The sequence below is a fragment of the Perna viridis genome, chromosome 4 (assembly GCF_037379345.1).
Source record: "Perna viridis isolate PV_CMFRI_1.1 ecotype Kerala chromosome 4, ASM3737934v1, whole genome shotgun sequence".
NCBI classification, from domain to species: domain Eukaryota; kingdom Metazoa; phylum Mollusca; class Bivalvia; order Mytilida; family Mytilidae; genus Perna; species Perna viridis.
Window position 1 is genome coordinate 30459841 of NC_142448.1, and position 16152 is coordinate 30475992.

General features: G+C 33.0%; 1 protein-coding gene across 1 annotated transcript; it reads left to right on the forward strand.

The window, feature by feature from the left end:
• Positions 1 to 4534: 4534 nt before the first annotated feature.
• Positions 4535 to 15693, forward strand: LOC148619703 (EGF-like repeat and discoidin I-like domain-containing protein 3). The gene is made up of 9 exons (XM_088577050.1): positions 4535 to 4752; positions 5148 to 5331; positions 5488 to 5586; positions 6693 to 6797; positions 7502 to 7717; positions 10314 to 10471; positions 12600 to 12749; positions 14127 to 14280; positions 15590 to 15693. The coding sequence occupies exons 1-9, from the start codon at positions 4699 to 4701 to the stop codon at positions 15691 to 15693; spliced, it is 1224 nt and encodes a 407-aa protein (XP_088433176.1). The 5' UTR covers positions 4535 to 4698.
• The last annotated feature ends 459 nt before the right edge of the window (positions 15694 to 16152 follow it).

A 16152-nucleotide genomic window follows, 5' to 3' on the forward strand; every position in this document is an offset into this window, starting at 1 on the left:
ACGTGACTTCTCACGTATGGAGTTTTCGTAACACAACTCATACGTTTTACCAGAGCTAGTGGTAAGACTTCTTACAATAAGGCTTCTGAAACAGTAGTTCTGTTACATTGCTACAAGATTAGAAATAAAATTCATCACTACAAAGGTTTCATGGATTGTTATGGTGTATATATTTTGATACTAATATGGCTAGAAGAAAGGTTTGTACATGTTGCAACCAATTTCATGATAAAGGTTGTACAAGAAATAATTGTACAAGTTGCAACTCGTACAAAATTTCAACTTTACAAAATATATACATCTGCATCATGAAATCCAATTTCTTTGTCGTGTAATAGTTTTCCTTTTCTTTTTCGTCTACCCCGTTTAATGAAGGTGTTTCTAGAAAAGCAGAGGGCACTTACCCTACCGGCGCACAAAGTGCATGCTCATAGTTTTAATGGAGTCCATATGGCTAATTTACTTGTGGTTTTTTTTGTACGTTGTATTTTATGTTTTGTTGTCTTTTTTTAGTCTGGTCAGTATCCTTTTATTAATTCTTATGATGATCGCTCAAATCTCGGTTCCCTTGATAATTTGTTTATTGAAAAAATATTTTTACTTATTACATTTGACACACTATACTTTTAAATGATAGTAATATATGTATTACAGACTTACAGGATATATTAATTAGCATATTTTGAACCCACCAAAAACAATAAGGAATACCAATTCTCTTGTCTTAATATCGAAAACCAGTCCACAATTATATGTCGTCAATATAATATAGCACGACCCCAACAAATACTCAAAAGTTGAATTATTGATTGACAAGAATTGTAATAATCATTATACATTTATCATTAGATAACATCTAAACGACCCATCGTATTAAATGAATACTCCAAACATTCTGGCGTACGCATATAATAGGAATTGGTTTGGTCACCAACATTAGTATAGAAAAGAGTCATCACACGCAAAGCTTTCAGAAATTCATCTGATTTCAAGAAATTCTCAATGTGGACTTTATTCGCATTTTATTACTTCGGAGTATTAATTAAACACGTGGACACATTTATAATTCCTTCGGACTCAGAGCCAGGTAACCATTATTTAATGGGTTAATCAATTTAATGAATAAATCAAGATATTACTTTAGTAACAGTCTAAACATAATTCAGACAAAAGTTGTATGTCAATACACCACAAATTCACTTCTAATTCCAATTAAAAACACTAACAGACAACAGTTTATTCTCGTTTCTCCAACATTTAATTATTAGACTAAAACAACATTAATTAAGCTTAGGGATTATGGGGTCATCAAAAGGGTTTGATAGTTTAAATTTACCTGTATTTTACCTTTTCCAATAAAAAAATGTTGGATGATATTTTAGTTGATTTCATTGACTAGAGACACAATAATATAATATTTTATCATAATTTTTTTTTCTGTTTTTGCAAAAAGAAATTAGCATATTAAACATTTAAAAATATATATATATTTCTATCTTTTTAAGGTAATTATTTGAATTCTTCTTGAAATTTAAATAATTTAAACTTTGTTTAGGCAATACAATTTTATTAAAATTAATTACAATAGTCATCGAATATACATATATACTTGATTATTATTAATAACAAGTTATTAATCAACTTTCTAGAACTTTCAATTTTCAAGAAATGTAGTCAAAGCATTGTTCATAGCTCACATGAAAGGTTGAGTAGAACTCATTGATGCCTTGTAGTAAGACAATGCATCAGTTTAGGTCCATTAAAAAAGTGACAACTATAGCGAATGTAATGCTTGAAGTGACCTTTGTACCAAATAAGTTCGACAGAGTCACTTAAGTTTAATGGCTATCAGTACATGGTTAATACAACTAGAGGGGACAGAAGATACTGACGACGTGATTTATATTGAATTGGCAGTTTACTTTATGTTCTTTGTTCTGTATGTCTGTTTTTTATGTCTGGTCTTTGTCCTTGGATTACATTCTTATGACCTAAGTCTATAACACTATCATTTTTTATTTCGTTATATAGTATGCCCAGGTATTCATTGTTACCCCAATTTGATTTCAAATATATAATTGTTTACATACAAAGCACTACAGTTACGTTAATATATGCGTATGCAGATAAAAAAGCAATGTATGTTCGCTGGTTTTTATTCCCCGATCCTTGTACCGCCTCTACCACTATCAATGTCTGAATTTTATGTAGACTGACATTAAAAGCGTAGAACGTTTTACCAGGACAATCATTGCGATGTTTGTGTAATTTCAGTTTTTGTTTACTATTGACTGGATGTGAATAAAACATAATAATACTAAACAGTGTAACGAAGTTTAAAATGTACCAAACCATGATGTCAAAGTCAAATAGTTATTAAATAATAACGACTTGCAAAAACGTGTAAAACGAAATAATAGATGAACACAATAAACAGAAGAAAATATCCCACCTAAGTCTATAACACTATCATTTTTTATTTCGTTATATAGTATGCCCAGGTATTCATTGTTACCCCAAGTATAAAGTTTTGAATACAGACACGTGCACTTGTGTCTGCAAAGATTTATGCCCAGGTAAGAATTTTATATCTTAATTCCTTGTCTGAAAGGTTTAGCAGTTACAAAATTGTTTCTTTAATTAGTATGGAGAAAATTTTAACTAAAATGAGTTTTACAGCACGAATGTTTTAGTAAAATATAGATGGATATGTTTCAGATCATACGAGTGATAGGCGCATAAAATCAAATACTTACATGGATTATAGATTAATGACGGTATCATAAAAAATGAATTTTACACAAGGAAAAATAATTGAATACTAATATGCTAACGTTTTAAATCTTGTGCAATAGATATGCCTGGATTTATTTTTCTATGTTATTGAACGCAATTTTAAGATGTGATATATAAAGAGATAAGCATTTTGTTTTTGTTAAAGATTCGAAACTAGTAAATATTCTTTTGCGGTATTTCAGACTATCGTCCTGTCAGGCTGAAATCAGATTCTCAATGCTGGTTATTTGTGTTGATAATCGCCATGAGGACTTTGTCATCTGTTATGTTTTAGTACATATTTAACAAAATAATCTCTTGTGTTTGGGTAATATTCTTAATCTCTTCTTATTGAATGATATTCTTACTCGAAAGTTCTGATAACATGAATATTTTTATCCAAAAATTCGTATTACGATCTGAAAAAAGATAATATGTATATTTAATTCAACTTCATCTAATAGGTTTCTGTCTGATATATTTCATTTAACTTATTTAAATTAAAAGTTAGTTATGTAATAATTAACAGATGATATACTATATCCTTCGTTGTGGCCCGAGGGTCCGTTTGCACTTCCTGCCAGTATGTTTGGTTGTCCTGAGAATGGTTGGTATAAACGCTACTTCAACTTGACCTTGTCGACAGATGACATTTTATGGAATAGCACTGGGATGACCTATGATATATTAGCAGGCGGAATGAGATACCAATTCAGAGAATCTAAGAACCTGCATGTTTTAGGTCCATATTCTTCTCGATCTTTCCAGTTCAATTTTTGTATCAGAAACGATACAACATTTGCGACGCCCTGGCCACCAGGAGAATACTGTTTGTTTCAATATGGGAATACGTGTCCTTATGGTATGTAATTGAACTTGTATATTTTGTTTGTTGCATTCAAAAAAAGAAAATATTTTAAATGTTATTTATAAATTCTGAAGGTTTAAGGAGTTTTTAGGCATCACCTTTATTTTACTAAATCGATTTGAGTGTTTGATCGTCATCATGAACTCGTGGATCGTTACGGTATATCCATATGCACCATGAAAACTAATTTGTTCAACGTGTCAAAGTTTTCCCTTCCTCTTTCGTCTAACCCGACTTGACTTTTTATTAAAAACTTGGCGGCTGTTTCTTGAAAAGCAGAGGACGCTTACCCTACCGGTACACCTGGACCACGCTCCCAGATTTTAGTAGAGTCCGATTTGCTCATTTCTTTTTTTACTTTGTATGTGCTATTTTGGTCAATTTATTTTCTTATTTGTGTTTGTTTGTTTTCCAAGCAGATAAGGCAGTTAATTGCAGGAGGGTTGGTACTTTTCCCAAATAGATGAGGTTTTGCTAAATTATTGAATAAAAATAATAATAATAATAAAAAAAAAAAACATATTACGGGCATAGAAAAAAAATCACTAATGAACTTGTGATTATAACCTGGAAACCAGGTAATATTTCCGTCTCACAAGTTTCTCTCAAATATAACCCTAGGTCACCAGTGACGCCTTCTGCCTTTGATTGGCTGACCGAATATGCCGTTATTTTATTTACTTTATACAAATTTAAAAGCAATACGTTTAAATATTTTTATCTATTTACGTATACCATCTTCCGGTACAAATGCACAATAATTAAGTTGATTAAGATAATTTTATCTTTGTTTTTATTTTATTTCATAAGTAGCAATTTACTCATATATTGTGCATATCCATGGGTGGTGACCTGAGTCTATTTTTTGCGATCCTATAGGGTCGCTTATGATATTGACCAAGAAACCAGATTACTTGTTATTATTACTTTATTCAAAAGGCTTCACCGAAAGCAGTTTCACCTTAAAAGACTATACAATTCTGGCAGAGGGGTTTCCGAATGGTCTAAACAAGGACGAGCCAGTAATAGTTTCATTTTGTTGTAAATTTGATGACATGAATATGGTATCACATGTTTTGCCACAACAATTTCCATTTGTGCTGATTAAGGTAGGTAACCCAATATAATAATTACAGAGATAAATACATAAATGTATATAGCTAGACAACTAACCAAATTGTAGAATATACAAATAATGCTAAAATCGTGGGTGCTATTTTTGCAGTTTTCTATCCACAACGAAAAAAGTGAAAATTAGAACACCGCGAAAAATAGTATGTTTATGGTATAAGCGTTTATCTAATAATATTTTAGAAATGTCGAGAAAAAAGTACAGATTGCAAATCCGATTTAAATGAATTTTACAAATGGTCAAGAAGTTTTTTTTTGTGGTAAGAAATATTTAGAAAATGTAATTCCCATGCATTTTGCATTTTTTTTAATGACGTGACAAGGATTCTACAGTGTATCGTAGACATCATTCTTTGTTTATCTGGATTTGTAGCAAAGTCACGGTGAAAGTCCATGTCCACGAATGGACAGGATGGATAGTATTGAGGATACTATATACTTCCCCAAGAGTACAGTGCATGTGGATTCATCTAATCCCCCACCTCTTGTTTTCGCAGAAACACATGTAGGACTTATCTTCTGTTACTACCAACCATTAGAACACAGCGATGAAGCTAGTAAGTGGAACATATTAATTCCAAGATTAATATCTTTCTTCTAAATAAGGCTTGTATTGTTCAATTACAGAGAAAGATTTACTTGTTATAAACCATGGAATAACAAAGCACAAAGAGAAACCGTTTGTTTACAATACTTATTTTTTTATAAAAAAGATTTGGAGGTTCAATGGCTCCACAGTGAAGGAAGACCTGTATATGCAGCCCCTTACGAAGGCTCGCCGACGAACTACCCCGCTTCTGTCGTGGAAAAAGGTTTTTATCTAAAGCGAGTATAATAGTAAATTTTAGACACTAGAGTTGGATTCCAGTGAACTTTCTTCGGTAGATAACTATACTCGGCGTCACATAAATAACATACTGTTAAAATTTGAATAAAAATATTTTCTACGACTTTATTGACACCTACCGTCGTTTAAATTGTCTTAAATGACTTGCTCATTCCTTTAGCCAAACGGCTTCTCCCTAAACAAGTCGCTTATTAGTTTAAATCATGCGTAACAAATCCTTACGGGAAAATCCCATACTAATATCCGCCATGTTGGTTTCTACGGGACGATTTGTTTACAAACAAAGTTCGTAAGTTCCCGTCGAACTCCGGTGACAATCGTCTGCTTGATCAACTTCTCGGTATTGTACATTGTTCGCGTGAAATAAATCCGAGATATCCGAAATAACGCCGAAATGCATTCTGGGTTCTTCGGTTTTTGGACAAACCATTTAAACGTAAACAACATCTCCTAGCAACCCGATCACTGTAAACATGGCCGACTTTTTACAATGTAAATATTGGCACCGAGAATTAAATTCTGACCGGAATTTAACGATTCAATGTTTAGGGAGAAGCCGTTTGGCTAAACGAATGAGCAAGTCATTTAAGACAATTTAAACGACGGTAGGTGTCAATAAAGTCGTAGAAAATATTTTTATTCAAATTTTAACAGTATGTTATTTATGTGACCCCGAGTATAGAAATTAATAAGGCTGATTTAAACTTTTTAATCATACAGCACAGGTATTCAAATTTCAGACTGAGAGAAAGATTAACGCTTCTTGTCATTTGTCCAGTTAAGGTGATTATCAATAGTCAAAACCGTAAACTCAGAAGATATAGAATAAATATATGTATAATTCAAACGGTTAATAAAAACCAAAACTACGTGCAGCAGGGATACACACAAACATTAAATGAAAGCGAACCCGATGTATATGTCTTTCATGCAAATATAACTTTTTATAAAAAAAAATATTGAATTAATTTAATTCTCTTTTGAAAACCAAAGTTAATACATCATTGTGATATAAGTAAATCAATAAATCAAGAACAAAAGTCTGTCAAAGCAATTATTATCCATTTTAAGTTGGAGTTAGGTTTTTTAACTCGTTACCCGCATACAGACCTTGGATACAGATAGATCTGCAGCAGTTTATCGATGTCACACATGTAACAAAAACAGACCAACAAGGTATATATATCTGCATTTGACTTATTTTTGTCTTGATTTCTTGAATTCTCATACATAACAACCCCCCTCCAAAAAAAAAAAAAAAAAAAAAAAAAAAAAAAAAAAAAAATTAATCAACTTTGATATGTCAATGAACATTTTTATGACATATCCCATAATAGGTATGACCCGATAATGTTCCCACAACATCAAGATGTTTAACTAAATTTTGCATGGAAATTTCACAAGTACCCTCTGACTGATAAATTATCCAGTATGTATATGAATATCAAATTTAACTTTAAATCTACACGATGAGCAGAGAGTAATCAAGGGAACCAAGGTTATAGCGGTAATCAAAAGGATGTAATCCAGGAACAAAGACCAGACATGGAAAACAAACATACACAACAAAGAACATAAAGTAACTAAAATCATACATACAAAGTAACAAAAGTAAATAAACAACTCGGATTCCACTAAAAACTGGGAGCATGAACCAGGTGCACCGGTAGGGTAAGCGTCCTCTGCTTTTCTAGAAACACCCGCCGAGTTTTGTAATGCATTTCTGTACTGTTGTTGTGATATCAATATGACTATGCTTGGATCGCCGGAAACTTTAAATTTCGGCCAATATTATATGTTAAAAATTGGGTTATAGATTTAAAAGTTAATCTCTATTTAATAACAAGCAGCGGACTAACAAAATCAGTAATTTTGAGCAGGCATACGTATACTGATGGAAAAAATATATGGAGTTTACGTTAGTACAGATCAGTGGGATTTCATAAATAAGGGGGCAGAAACATGTTTTCTGGGTTTTTCATACCAGAAATTTGTTTGTCGCCGTCCTGTCACCGGTCAATACGTTACACTAACCCTAGAAGCAGATACTCCAGAAATTCTAGAGGAAATAATTACAATTAAAGTGTATGGAATGAGTAAGTAATAACCTGATATAAAACATCTCCTTTATTTTCATTTCGTTTTTTAACATGTAATTTTATGTGTGAATTAAATGCGTAATTTTAAATATTGTTCTCGTCAGTCGCAGAATCAGGCATATGTGGCACATGACTAACAATAGCTCCCTAAATAAAACAAAAAAACGCCGAGATTTTATTTATACCTAATGACCTCTAGAAATAACCATTAAAGTGTTGTTAAAGTTTGCCCTTTTAAGATAACGATAGGTCAAATTTATTTGAAATGCACTATTGAAAACTTTATCCCGCACTTTATAAAAGCAGTCAAGAAATATCTACGACACAGCTGCATCTGGATAAATTTAATAGGAGATTTTCAGTTTTTTCTACCCCAAAGAACTTGAGATAATGGATACTACAAACACTATGAAGTCAGCCTCATATCTTGACCTACACTTTGAAATCGATGGTAAGGGAAAACTATACGACAACAGTGATGACTTATCATTCAGAATAGTCAACTTTCCACTCATCTGTGGCATCATCCTTTCAGCACCTACGTATGGAGTGTTCATATTACAACTCATACGTTATGTCAGAGTTTGTCGAAACTACGGAAACTTTTTGTATCGCGCAAAACTTTCAACAAGCAGGCTTTTTGAACAGGGTTATGTTGCTATAAGAATGAAGTCATCACTAAAGAAGTTTTATGGTCGTCATCATGAACGAACTATTGGATGGTTCGGGTATATCCATTTGGAGCATGAAAACTGATTTGTTCAACGTGTCGAAGTTTTCCTTTCCTCTTTCGTCTACCTCGGGCTTGACTTTTTTATTAAAGGAGACATGACACAAAAATTTCATTTTTAGATGTTTATATGTATAAAAAATATTGTATATTTAGATACGAGTATAACAAACGTTTTCTCATCACGTTAGCGCTGAATAAAGTTAGAATGATTTATTTGTGTTATCACGACGACCTAATTAATATGCGTAAATGAAAACCGGAAGTAACATCCACTTACCAAATATGAAAGTGCTACGTCATTGGTTCTCAATCTCCATTTCGGTGCATTGAAAATGTATACACGTGCCCGATAATATTAATAAATCTTTAAACATAGCTTGTATATATAATGCAGAGTGGTCCAATGATCTGTGTATGAGTTCAATAATCGTTTTTAGAAAGTTAGAAAACTAAAGTTTTCGTTTTCTGTCAACTCTGCTTTTTCGTTAGGCATACATTATTTTTAGGACTTGAACAGGAGGGTGCAAATAAAATAGTGACATTCTTTGTATAGTTCTTTCTTTGCCGCCGGAATATTTCAGTTTACAGGTCCGGAAACCTTAATTATGGCCAAAGGAAAGCCTGAGCGGCTTCTTTTATCTTTACATGGTTCGGCGCCTCGTGACACAGGTGTATGACTTAGATAATTGAAATACAATTGCATTTCTTTTGTCTTACGATTTTTGAAATCAAACTATTTACATGGAGAATTTTACACAATTACACAAATTAATAGGCGACCCTAGATGAGTTTAAGGGAGCTTTTCCAGTACGAACAATACTTTTTTCACAGGTCAGTTAAAATATTTAATTTTAGCAAAAAAGATTTAGAACACGAGAGAGTTTCAGCACAGAAACCTTTATGGGATCTCAAAAATTAAAATTATCAAAAACCAATAAAAAATAAACTTGTTCGTATTATCCTATAGCTGTACTTGCTGGGTACTGGTACACTTGTCAGGAGTAACGTTCCGTAAAAATATCAATATTTTCATCGAGATCGGAACAGTTTAAATCATAGAATGTGAACTTAATTTAGTTTATGTCCAATTGAACTTGACAGAGCATAATGAAATATTTCTATGTTATCTTCGAAAAGAAGTGGTGTCGTCTCTCTGTGGATTCTATAGTCTCCACACATGCAAAAGTTAAATATTTCTGTCATTGTTTATCATTTTCTTCTCGAAGTTGTTTAAATTGATACAACTGTAAGTATATATTCACTGACAAATACAAACGTTCGATATTTTCACTATCAGTTGTAGAAATCACTCGATCTATGAATTGAGAACCAATGACGTAGAACGGTCACGTGGCCACATGGCTAATTAAAATTTTATGGCTTGGGTCATCGTCGATTTTGAATTAATTTATCTTCAATTAACGACGTAAGTGACTGTAAGGGCCGTTTTTATGATATATATTAGGTGTAATAAATCAAATAAACGAAAAATTGAAAAAAAAAAAATTGTGTCATGTCTCCTTAAACAACTCGGCGGGTGTTCCTAGAAAAGCAGAGGACGCTTACCCTACCGGCGCACCTGTTTATGTCCGTTTTCCATGTCTGGTCTTTGACTCTGGAATACATTCTTTTGATTACTGCTAGAACTTTTGTTCCCTTGATTACTCTTTCTAGATGTATTAAATATTTGTGAGGGTAAAAGACTCAATTGAGGATTATGCCAATTCCAATTCCAACCGAAATCAAATAAAAAACGAATAAGAATGAGAAAATTTTACCATTAGAAGTCTTTCTCAAACAACATTTTGATTTGTACTGTAACATTTACACGTTTGAAATAAAAATATTGACCTTTTAAGGCACAGGTTGCGGGCGGCAGTTAGGAATGATAAATGGTGACATCAAGGACTTCCAGATAGAGACATCTTCTAATCATATAGATATAGAACACAGCCGGGCATTACATGGAACAAGAGGATGGTGTTCGTCAGAAAATGACTTCCAACCATGGATATTGGTATTAATAATTAAATTTACTGTGCTCTTTCGTGTACCCCGGACGTAACATTTATGAGCAATTCGGTGGGTGTTTTTAGAAAAGCACATGACACTTACCATAACGGTGCATCTGGTTCATACATCCAGGTTTTAGTGGACTCAAGGTTGCTCATTTACTTTTGTTTCTATGTAAATATTATTTTGTTTTTTCAAGTTCTTTCTTGTGTGCTTCTATTTTGCCTTTCCAGTTTGAATACTTGAAATATATTATTTTGATTACCCTGTTCACTGGATAACTCTTTCAAACGAAAAACAATGTTAAATTCACAGCCAATCTACAATAATGCTAAGTTTGCAGTGTAAATCAATAGGTAAATTAACTGTAACAACATTTCAATTACTTCTACATGTATATTGACCTTAATGTAAACTATAGAAACAACTGTCTAAACCAGATGTATTTTTATCTATTTTTTTTTATTGTTTTCATTTATTATTTATAGTATTTTCATCGCATACGTGAAGGCCTCTAGTGAGATTAACAGAGTATGTTAAATGAGTTATCTTCGTTAAATAAAGACGACTTTATTATTTTTATTGTTATAATCATAAAATTCCTTTTATGTAAATTTGCATGTATTTGGAAACTTAATAAACCGAACTCCAGTCTAAACTGATCACATATTAAAATAATAAAGGTATTTGGTTTAGACAGGTTTCTATGTACTACGGTAAAGATTGACGTTGCAATTTAATTTTAATCGATTTCATTCTTGTTCATAAACACTTTCAAAACTTTTAACTTCTATACCCACGGCTGTCAAATAGAGTCTCCAGTCCTACCACGACACTTGTTTCTCCCGTAGTGGCATAAATGCAATATGGATCCTGAAAAATTCAGAAGGTCTTCTGGAAACCTTTAAATCAAAATTATCAGAACACAATACTTTAAAACCCGTGATTTTTCCCATAGTCAGTTTAAATCTCAACATTTTACATTGTACTTATTCTAAAAAGGCGGTAACCTAGATACAGATATGTAATTTGTATGTGATTTTTTTTAAAAACCGACTCCAAAAAATCTTCCAAATATACAGAAAAATATATTTTCAAAATGTGGAACCTTTGATCGACAACGTGTATGTCCAGTGTGGTGGACGCATTTTTCAACAAACGGTCGTTATTCCAATGGGAACAAATTGTACTCCTCTACTCTCTGAACTATTCCTTTCCTCTTCTGAGGTGACTTTACAGCTGATCTGATACAAAGGATAGAACATCGTTTAGCCAGATCCTTCGATCTCAGTTTCCGCTATATAGATAACGTATTATCGTTACAACCAAAGTTTCGGGGATTTTATACATCGCATCTTCCCCAAAACAACTTGAGATAAAGTATACTACAGACATTAAGATGTCAGCCTTATATCATGACCAATAATTAGAGATCGGTGGTAAAGGAAACTAATGATCAAATTATACGGAAACCGCGATGACTTTCATTCCGCATTGTCAACTTTCCTTTCACCACTGGCAACATCCCTTCAGCACCCTTGTGGAGTTTTCGTAACACAACTCATACGTTATGCCAGAGCTTGCCGTAACAACGTATTTTTTTTTACCGCATTAGACTTCTTAGCTTTAGGCGTCTGGAATAGGCTTATATTACTTTAATATTGATGTCATCACCACAGAAGTTTTAAGGTCGTAATTCGTGAATCGTTACGTTGTATCCAACTGCACCGTGAGAACATGTCTGATCAACGACTCATATTTTTTCTATCCTCTTTCGACTACCCTTTTACTTTTATAAGCAATTCGGCGGGTGTTTCTAAAAAAAGCAGAGGACGCTTTCCCCAACTGGTACACCTGGTCCATGCTCCCATTTTTTTAAGTGGAATCCGAGTTGCTCATTTACTTTTATTCCTTTCTATGTAGTTTTTTTGTTATTTTATGTTATTTGTTGTGTGTGTCTTTTTTCCCTGTCGGGGTTTTCCCCCTGGATTACATTATTTTTTTTCCACTTAAATCTTGGTTACCTTGATTACGCCTTACAACGACAGAATTGCGTATATGCATTATCCATCCCTACCTTTAAACTGATAATGTGAAATATTTCCGGACTTAAATTCATAACTGAATTCCAGATTGACCTCATAATTCCAATGGAAGTTCAAGGAATTCTTATATCTGGCGGATTTCAAACCGCACGAATAACCATCAAGTATTTCAGCGTTGAGTTTGGACAAAAGAAAAATAACTTGACAGACTACAGTGATGAAGACGGTAGCATGAAGGTAGGCATATTAATTATTAGTGAAGAAAGATTGATACAAGAATTATTATGATACTTCAACAAAACAAATACGGAAACGTCAGCAGTCGGATATTTCAGATATGACAAAATAAAAACATGGCACAAGCGTGAACATATGATCCATACGTGCTACATACACAATGTGCCGAACTGAATATAATATATTACTTAAAAACTGAAGATAAGTGAAGCAAGAGGTAAAAAAAACCCCAAAAAACAAAAACAAAAACAAAACAAAACAAAAACAAAAATGAAAACAAACAAACAAACAAAACAAAACAAAAGCACTAGCAATATGAACTCTTACAAAAACCGGAAGTGACATCATGTGCTCCGGTATGGTCAGCTGTAACTAATTTGTGGCAGATATATCCTGTTAGGGGAATATGTCAGTATTGCACTCTCTGTAAAATTACTATAAACATATGTTTTTTAACAGGTTACTTATTATTGTGGCATTCTCTTGAACTTATTCGCGCATATCAAATTTTGGAATTATTATTACTTTTTCATGTAATTTTTTTCGCCGTCGTTTGTTTATTTCGAAAATAGCAAACATTAGCATTCTCATTTAGATATGTTTAGTATTTTAATACCAGATTTTATGTAGACGAATGAGCATTTTGTTAAGTTATGCAACTATCTTTATTTCACTTCAGGTCCTTCACTATTTCGGCAAAATGCCTTAAGATGATTTGTCCTTGACACCACATGCTCCTGGCGAGGATACTGTTATAGTAGCTAATTAATTATTCACGAATTTAGATAATTGCCCGGAATTTCTCCACTGAGCAGTTTTAGTTTCACCTCCCACCTTCCTCTTCAACTCCTTAAAAATATTTTGGTGAAATTATTTTCTCATTGTGATCACTAGTAAAATTAACTAGTGAAATTTTGATGCACTTGCATTGTAATCATATTTTAAATTGAAATGTTCTTACAGTGTTATGGATTCTATTTGGTTATAGGAATGTTTTCATTGCTTATTTGTTAATGTGCAGTAATTTCATGATTGATTTATACTTGCTTCTATATGTTTGTTTGGACTGTTGACCCAGTATAATGCTTGCTTTAAGGAAATTGGTCACTCAATCTTAACACAGGTATATGTCTTTTCATCAGGTAATATTATGTATTTTCGACACAATTTTACTTCTAATTGTAAGCAAAGTTTTATTATTTGTGTTTTATTCAAATCAGGCGGGCCACAGAGTGAGAAAAACATGAAATAAAGTCACAATATTTCAAATATACCAAAATGCAATAATTTCATGATACATGTAGGATAAAAACAATTGAACTTCGAACATCCACTTGTCAAGGCAGGTAAAAAATCTTTTTTATGTTGTCTTTTCAGCTTTTTAGTTTCGATGACAGTATAGATGTTTATAGTTTACAGAAGTTTTGGTTCAAAAAGAGTCTGGTGACCAGATACATTAAGATAAAAGTCATAAACCCAGTTTACTCTCGAGTATGCTTAAAAGTGGAGTTGATTGGTTGTCCGGTCAACTGTAAGTGCTTTAAAATTACTTCATATTATACAACCTTCATGTTTTGTTGCAATAAGGGGTTACTCTGAAGATCTTCACCATAGCACACGATTTCAAAAACCCATTTGATTTTTCCAGTCGAAGTCTCACTCATTTATCAAATGTATACAGTGATCATGATGTCCGTCTGTTGGTACATCTTCAGTTTCATTCCGAAACTCGCCTCATACCGCTGAATGGAATCAGATGACACTTTCACACATTCTTTAAAACATGATGCTAAGGGAGCGATGTTATCAATAAATGGGCTTAGGTCGCAATTTTTACTCTACTTTCTTTACTGTACGTTTAGATCTGTTTTACAAATTTTCTTTTCACGAATCTTTTCCTTTTTTAATTCATTGACCATGCATGTCACTGTGTCGTAGTATTTTTGTCCTCTTTCGTGTAACCCAGACATGAAATCATACCATATCAAAAAACAAAGGACGCTTACTATACCGGTTGCCCGTCTCCTTCTTTCTACTGTTAAGTGGAGTCCGGGTTGCTCATTTACTTTTGTTTCTTTGTACCTGTTATTCGGTTATTTTAAACTCGGCGGGTGTTTCTAGAAAAGCAGAGGACGCTTACCCTACCGGTGCACCTGGTCCATGCTCCCATTTTTTTTAGTGGAGTCCGAGTTGCTCATTTACTTTTGTTACTTTGTATGTATGATTTTAGTTACTTTATGTTCTTTGTTGTGTATGTCAATTTTCCATGTCTGGTCTTTGTCCCTGGATTACATTATTTTGAATACCGCTATAACCTTGGTTCCCTTGATTACTCTTTATGTACTTTGTTGTTTGTGTCTGTTTTCCCAATCTAGTATTTATCCTTTAAACATATGTTTTTATTACCATTCGAATCATGGGTCCCCAAATTACTCTTTGATGATGAAGATCGATACTCAGAAATTTACATAGTTCTGTAGATGAACTTGTAAAAATGTCTAAAACTTATAGCGTAAGTTTGTAATTACTACAAATGGGGTTCTGTCGATTCTTTTTCACACCAAAAGCAATCTTGCGAATTTATTTTACTATACAACAAACCATAGTGGAGAAAGTTTTCATTCTCAAGAGTTCCCTCAGTTTTATGCTTGTGACATCACAAGAAAAAACCGGAAGTCCTGATATCCAAAGACCAATAAATAAGTTTTACATGGTAGTACCAATACGGTCGGTAAAAACAAAAGCTCGTAAAAATTTAATTATATGACTATTTCCTATTGAAAATACCATAGACTGTAATTGCATGTTAAAATGTTAAATTAAACTGCTTTTTATGTCAGTAAAGTATGCCACAGTTACAAAAATATTTTCTTACTATGACCACGAGTCAAGTTTGTCAATCGACAGAGTCGTCATGAAATTGATTTACCTGGTGACAGAGTAATCAAGGAAAGAAGATTCTACCAGAAATCAAAAGAATTCAATGCAGGGACAAAGACCAAACATTGAAAACTGACAAACACAATAAAGAATATAAAATAACCAAAATAATAAATACGAATTTTCAAAAGTAAATGAACAACTCGGACTCCCCTAAAAACTGGGAGCATGGACCAGGTGTACCGGTAGGGTAAACGTCCTCTGATTTTCTAGAAACACCCGCCGTGTTGCTCATAAAAAGTCAAGTTCAGGGTAGACGAAAGAGCAAAGGACAACTATGACTCGTTGAACAAATCAGTTTTCATGTGATGCCGACCATAAAACTTCTGTAGTGATGACTTCAACCTTGTATCAACATAATCCTGTTCCAGAAGCCTAATTGTTAGAATTCTAGTGCAATACAAAAAGAAATAGGTCAGCAAACACAGGAGCATAATTTGTTCCCATTACCGACTGTTTGTTG

Coding starts and splice junctions, on each gene's coding strand:
- LOC148619703 (XM_088577050.1), top strand. CDS start 4,699: ATGAATATGGTATCACATGTTTTGCCACAACAATTTCCATTTGTGCTG. Junction 6,798..7,501: donor AACAAAAACAGACCAACAAG/GTATATATATCT, acceptor AATTTTGAGCAG/GCATACGTATACTGATGGAA. Junction 14,281..15,589: donor GATTGGTTGTCCGGTCAACT/GTAAGTGCTTTA, acceptor TTTTTATGTCAG/TAAAGTATGCCACAGTTACA.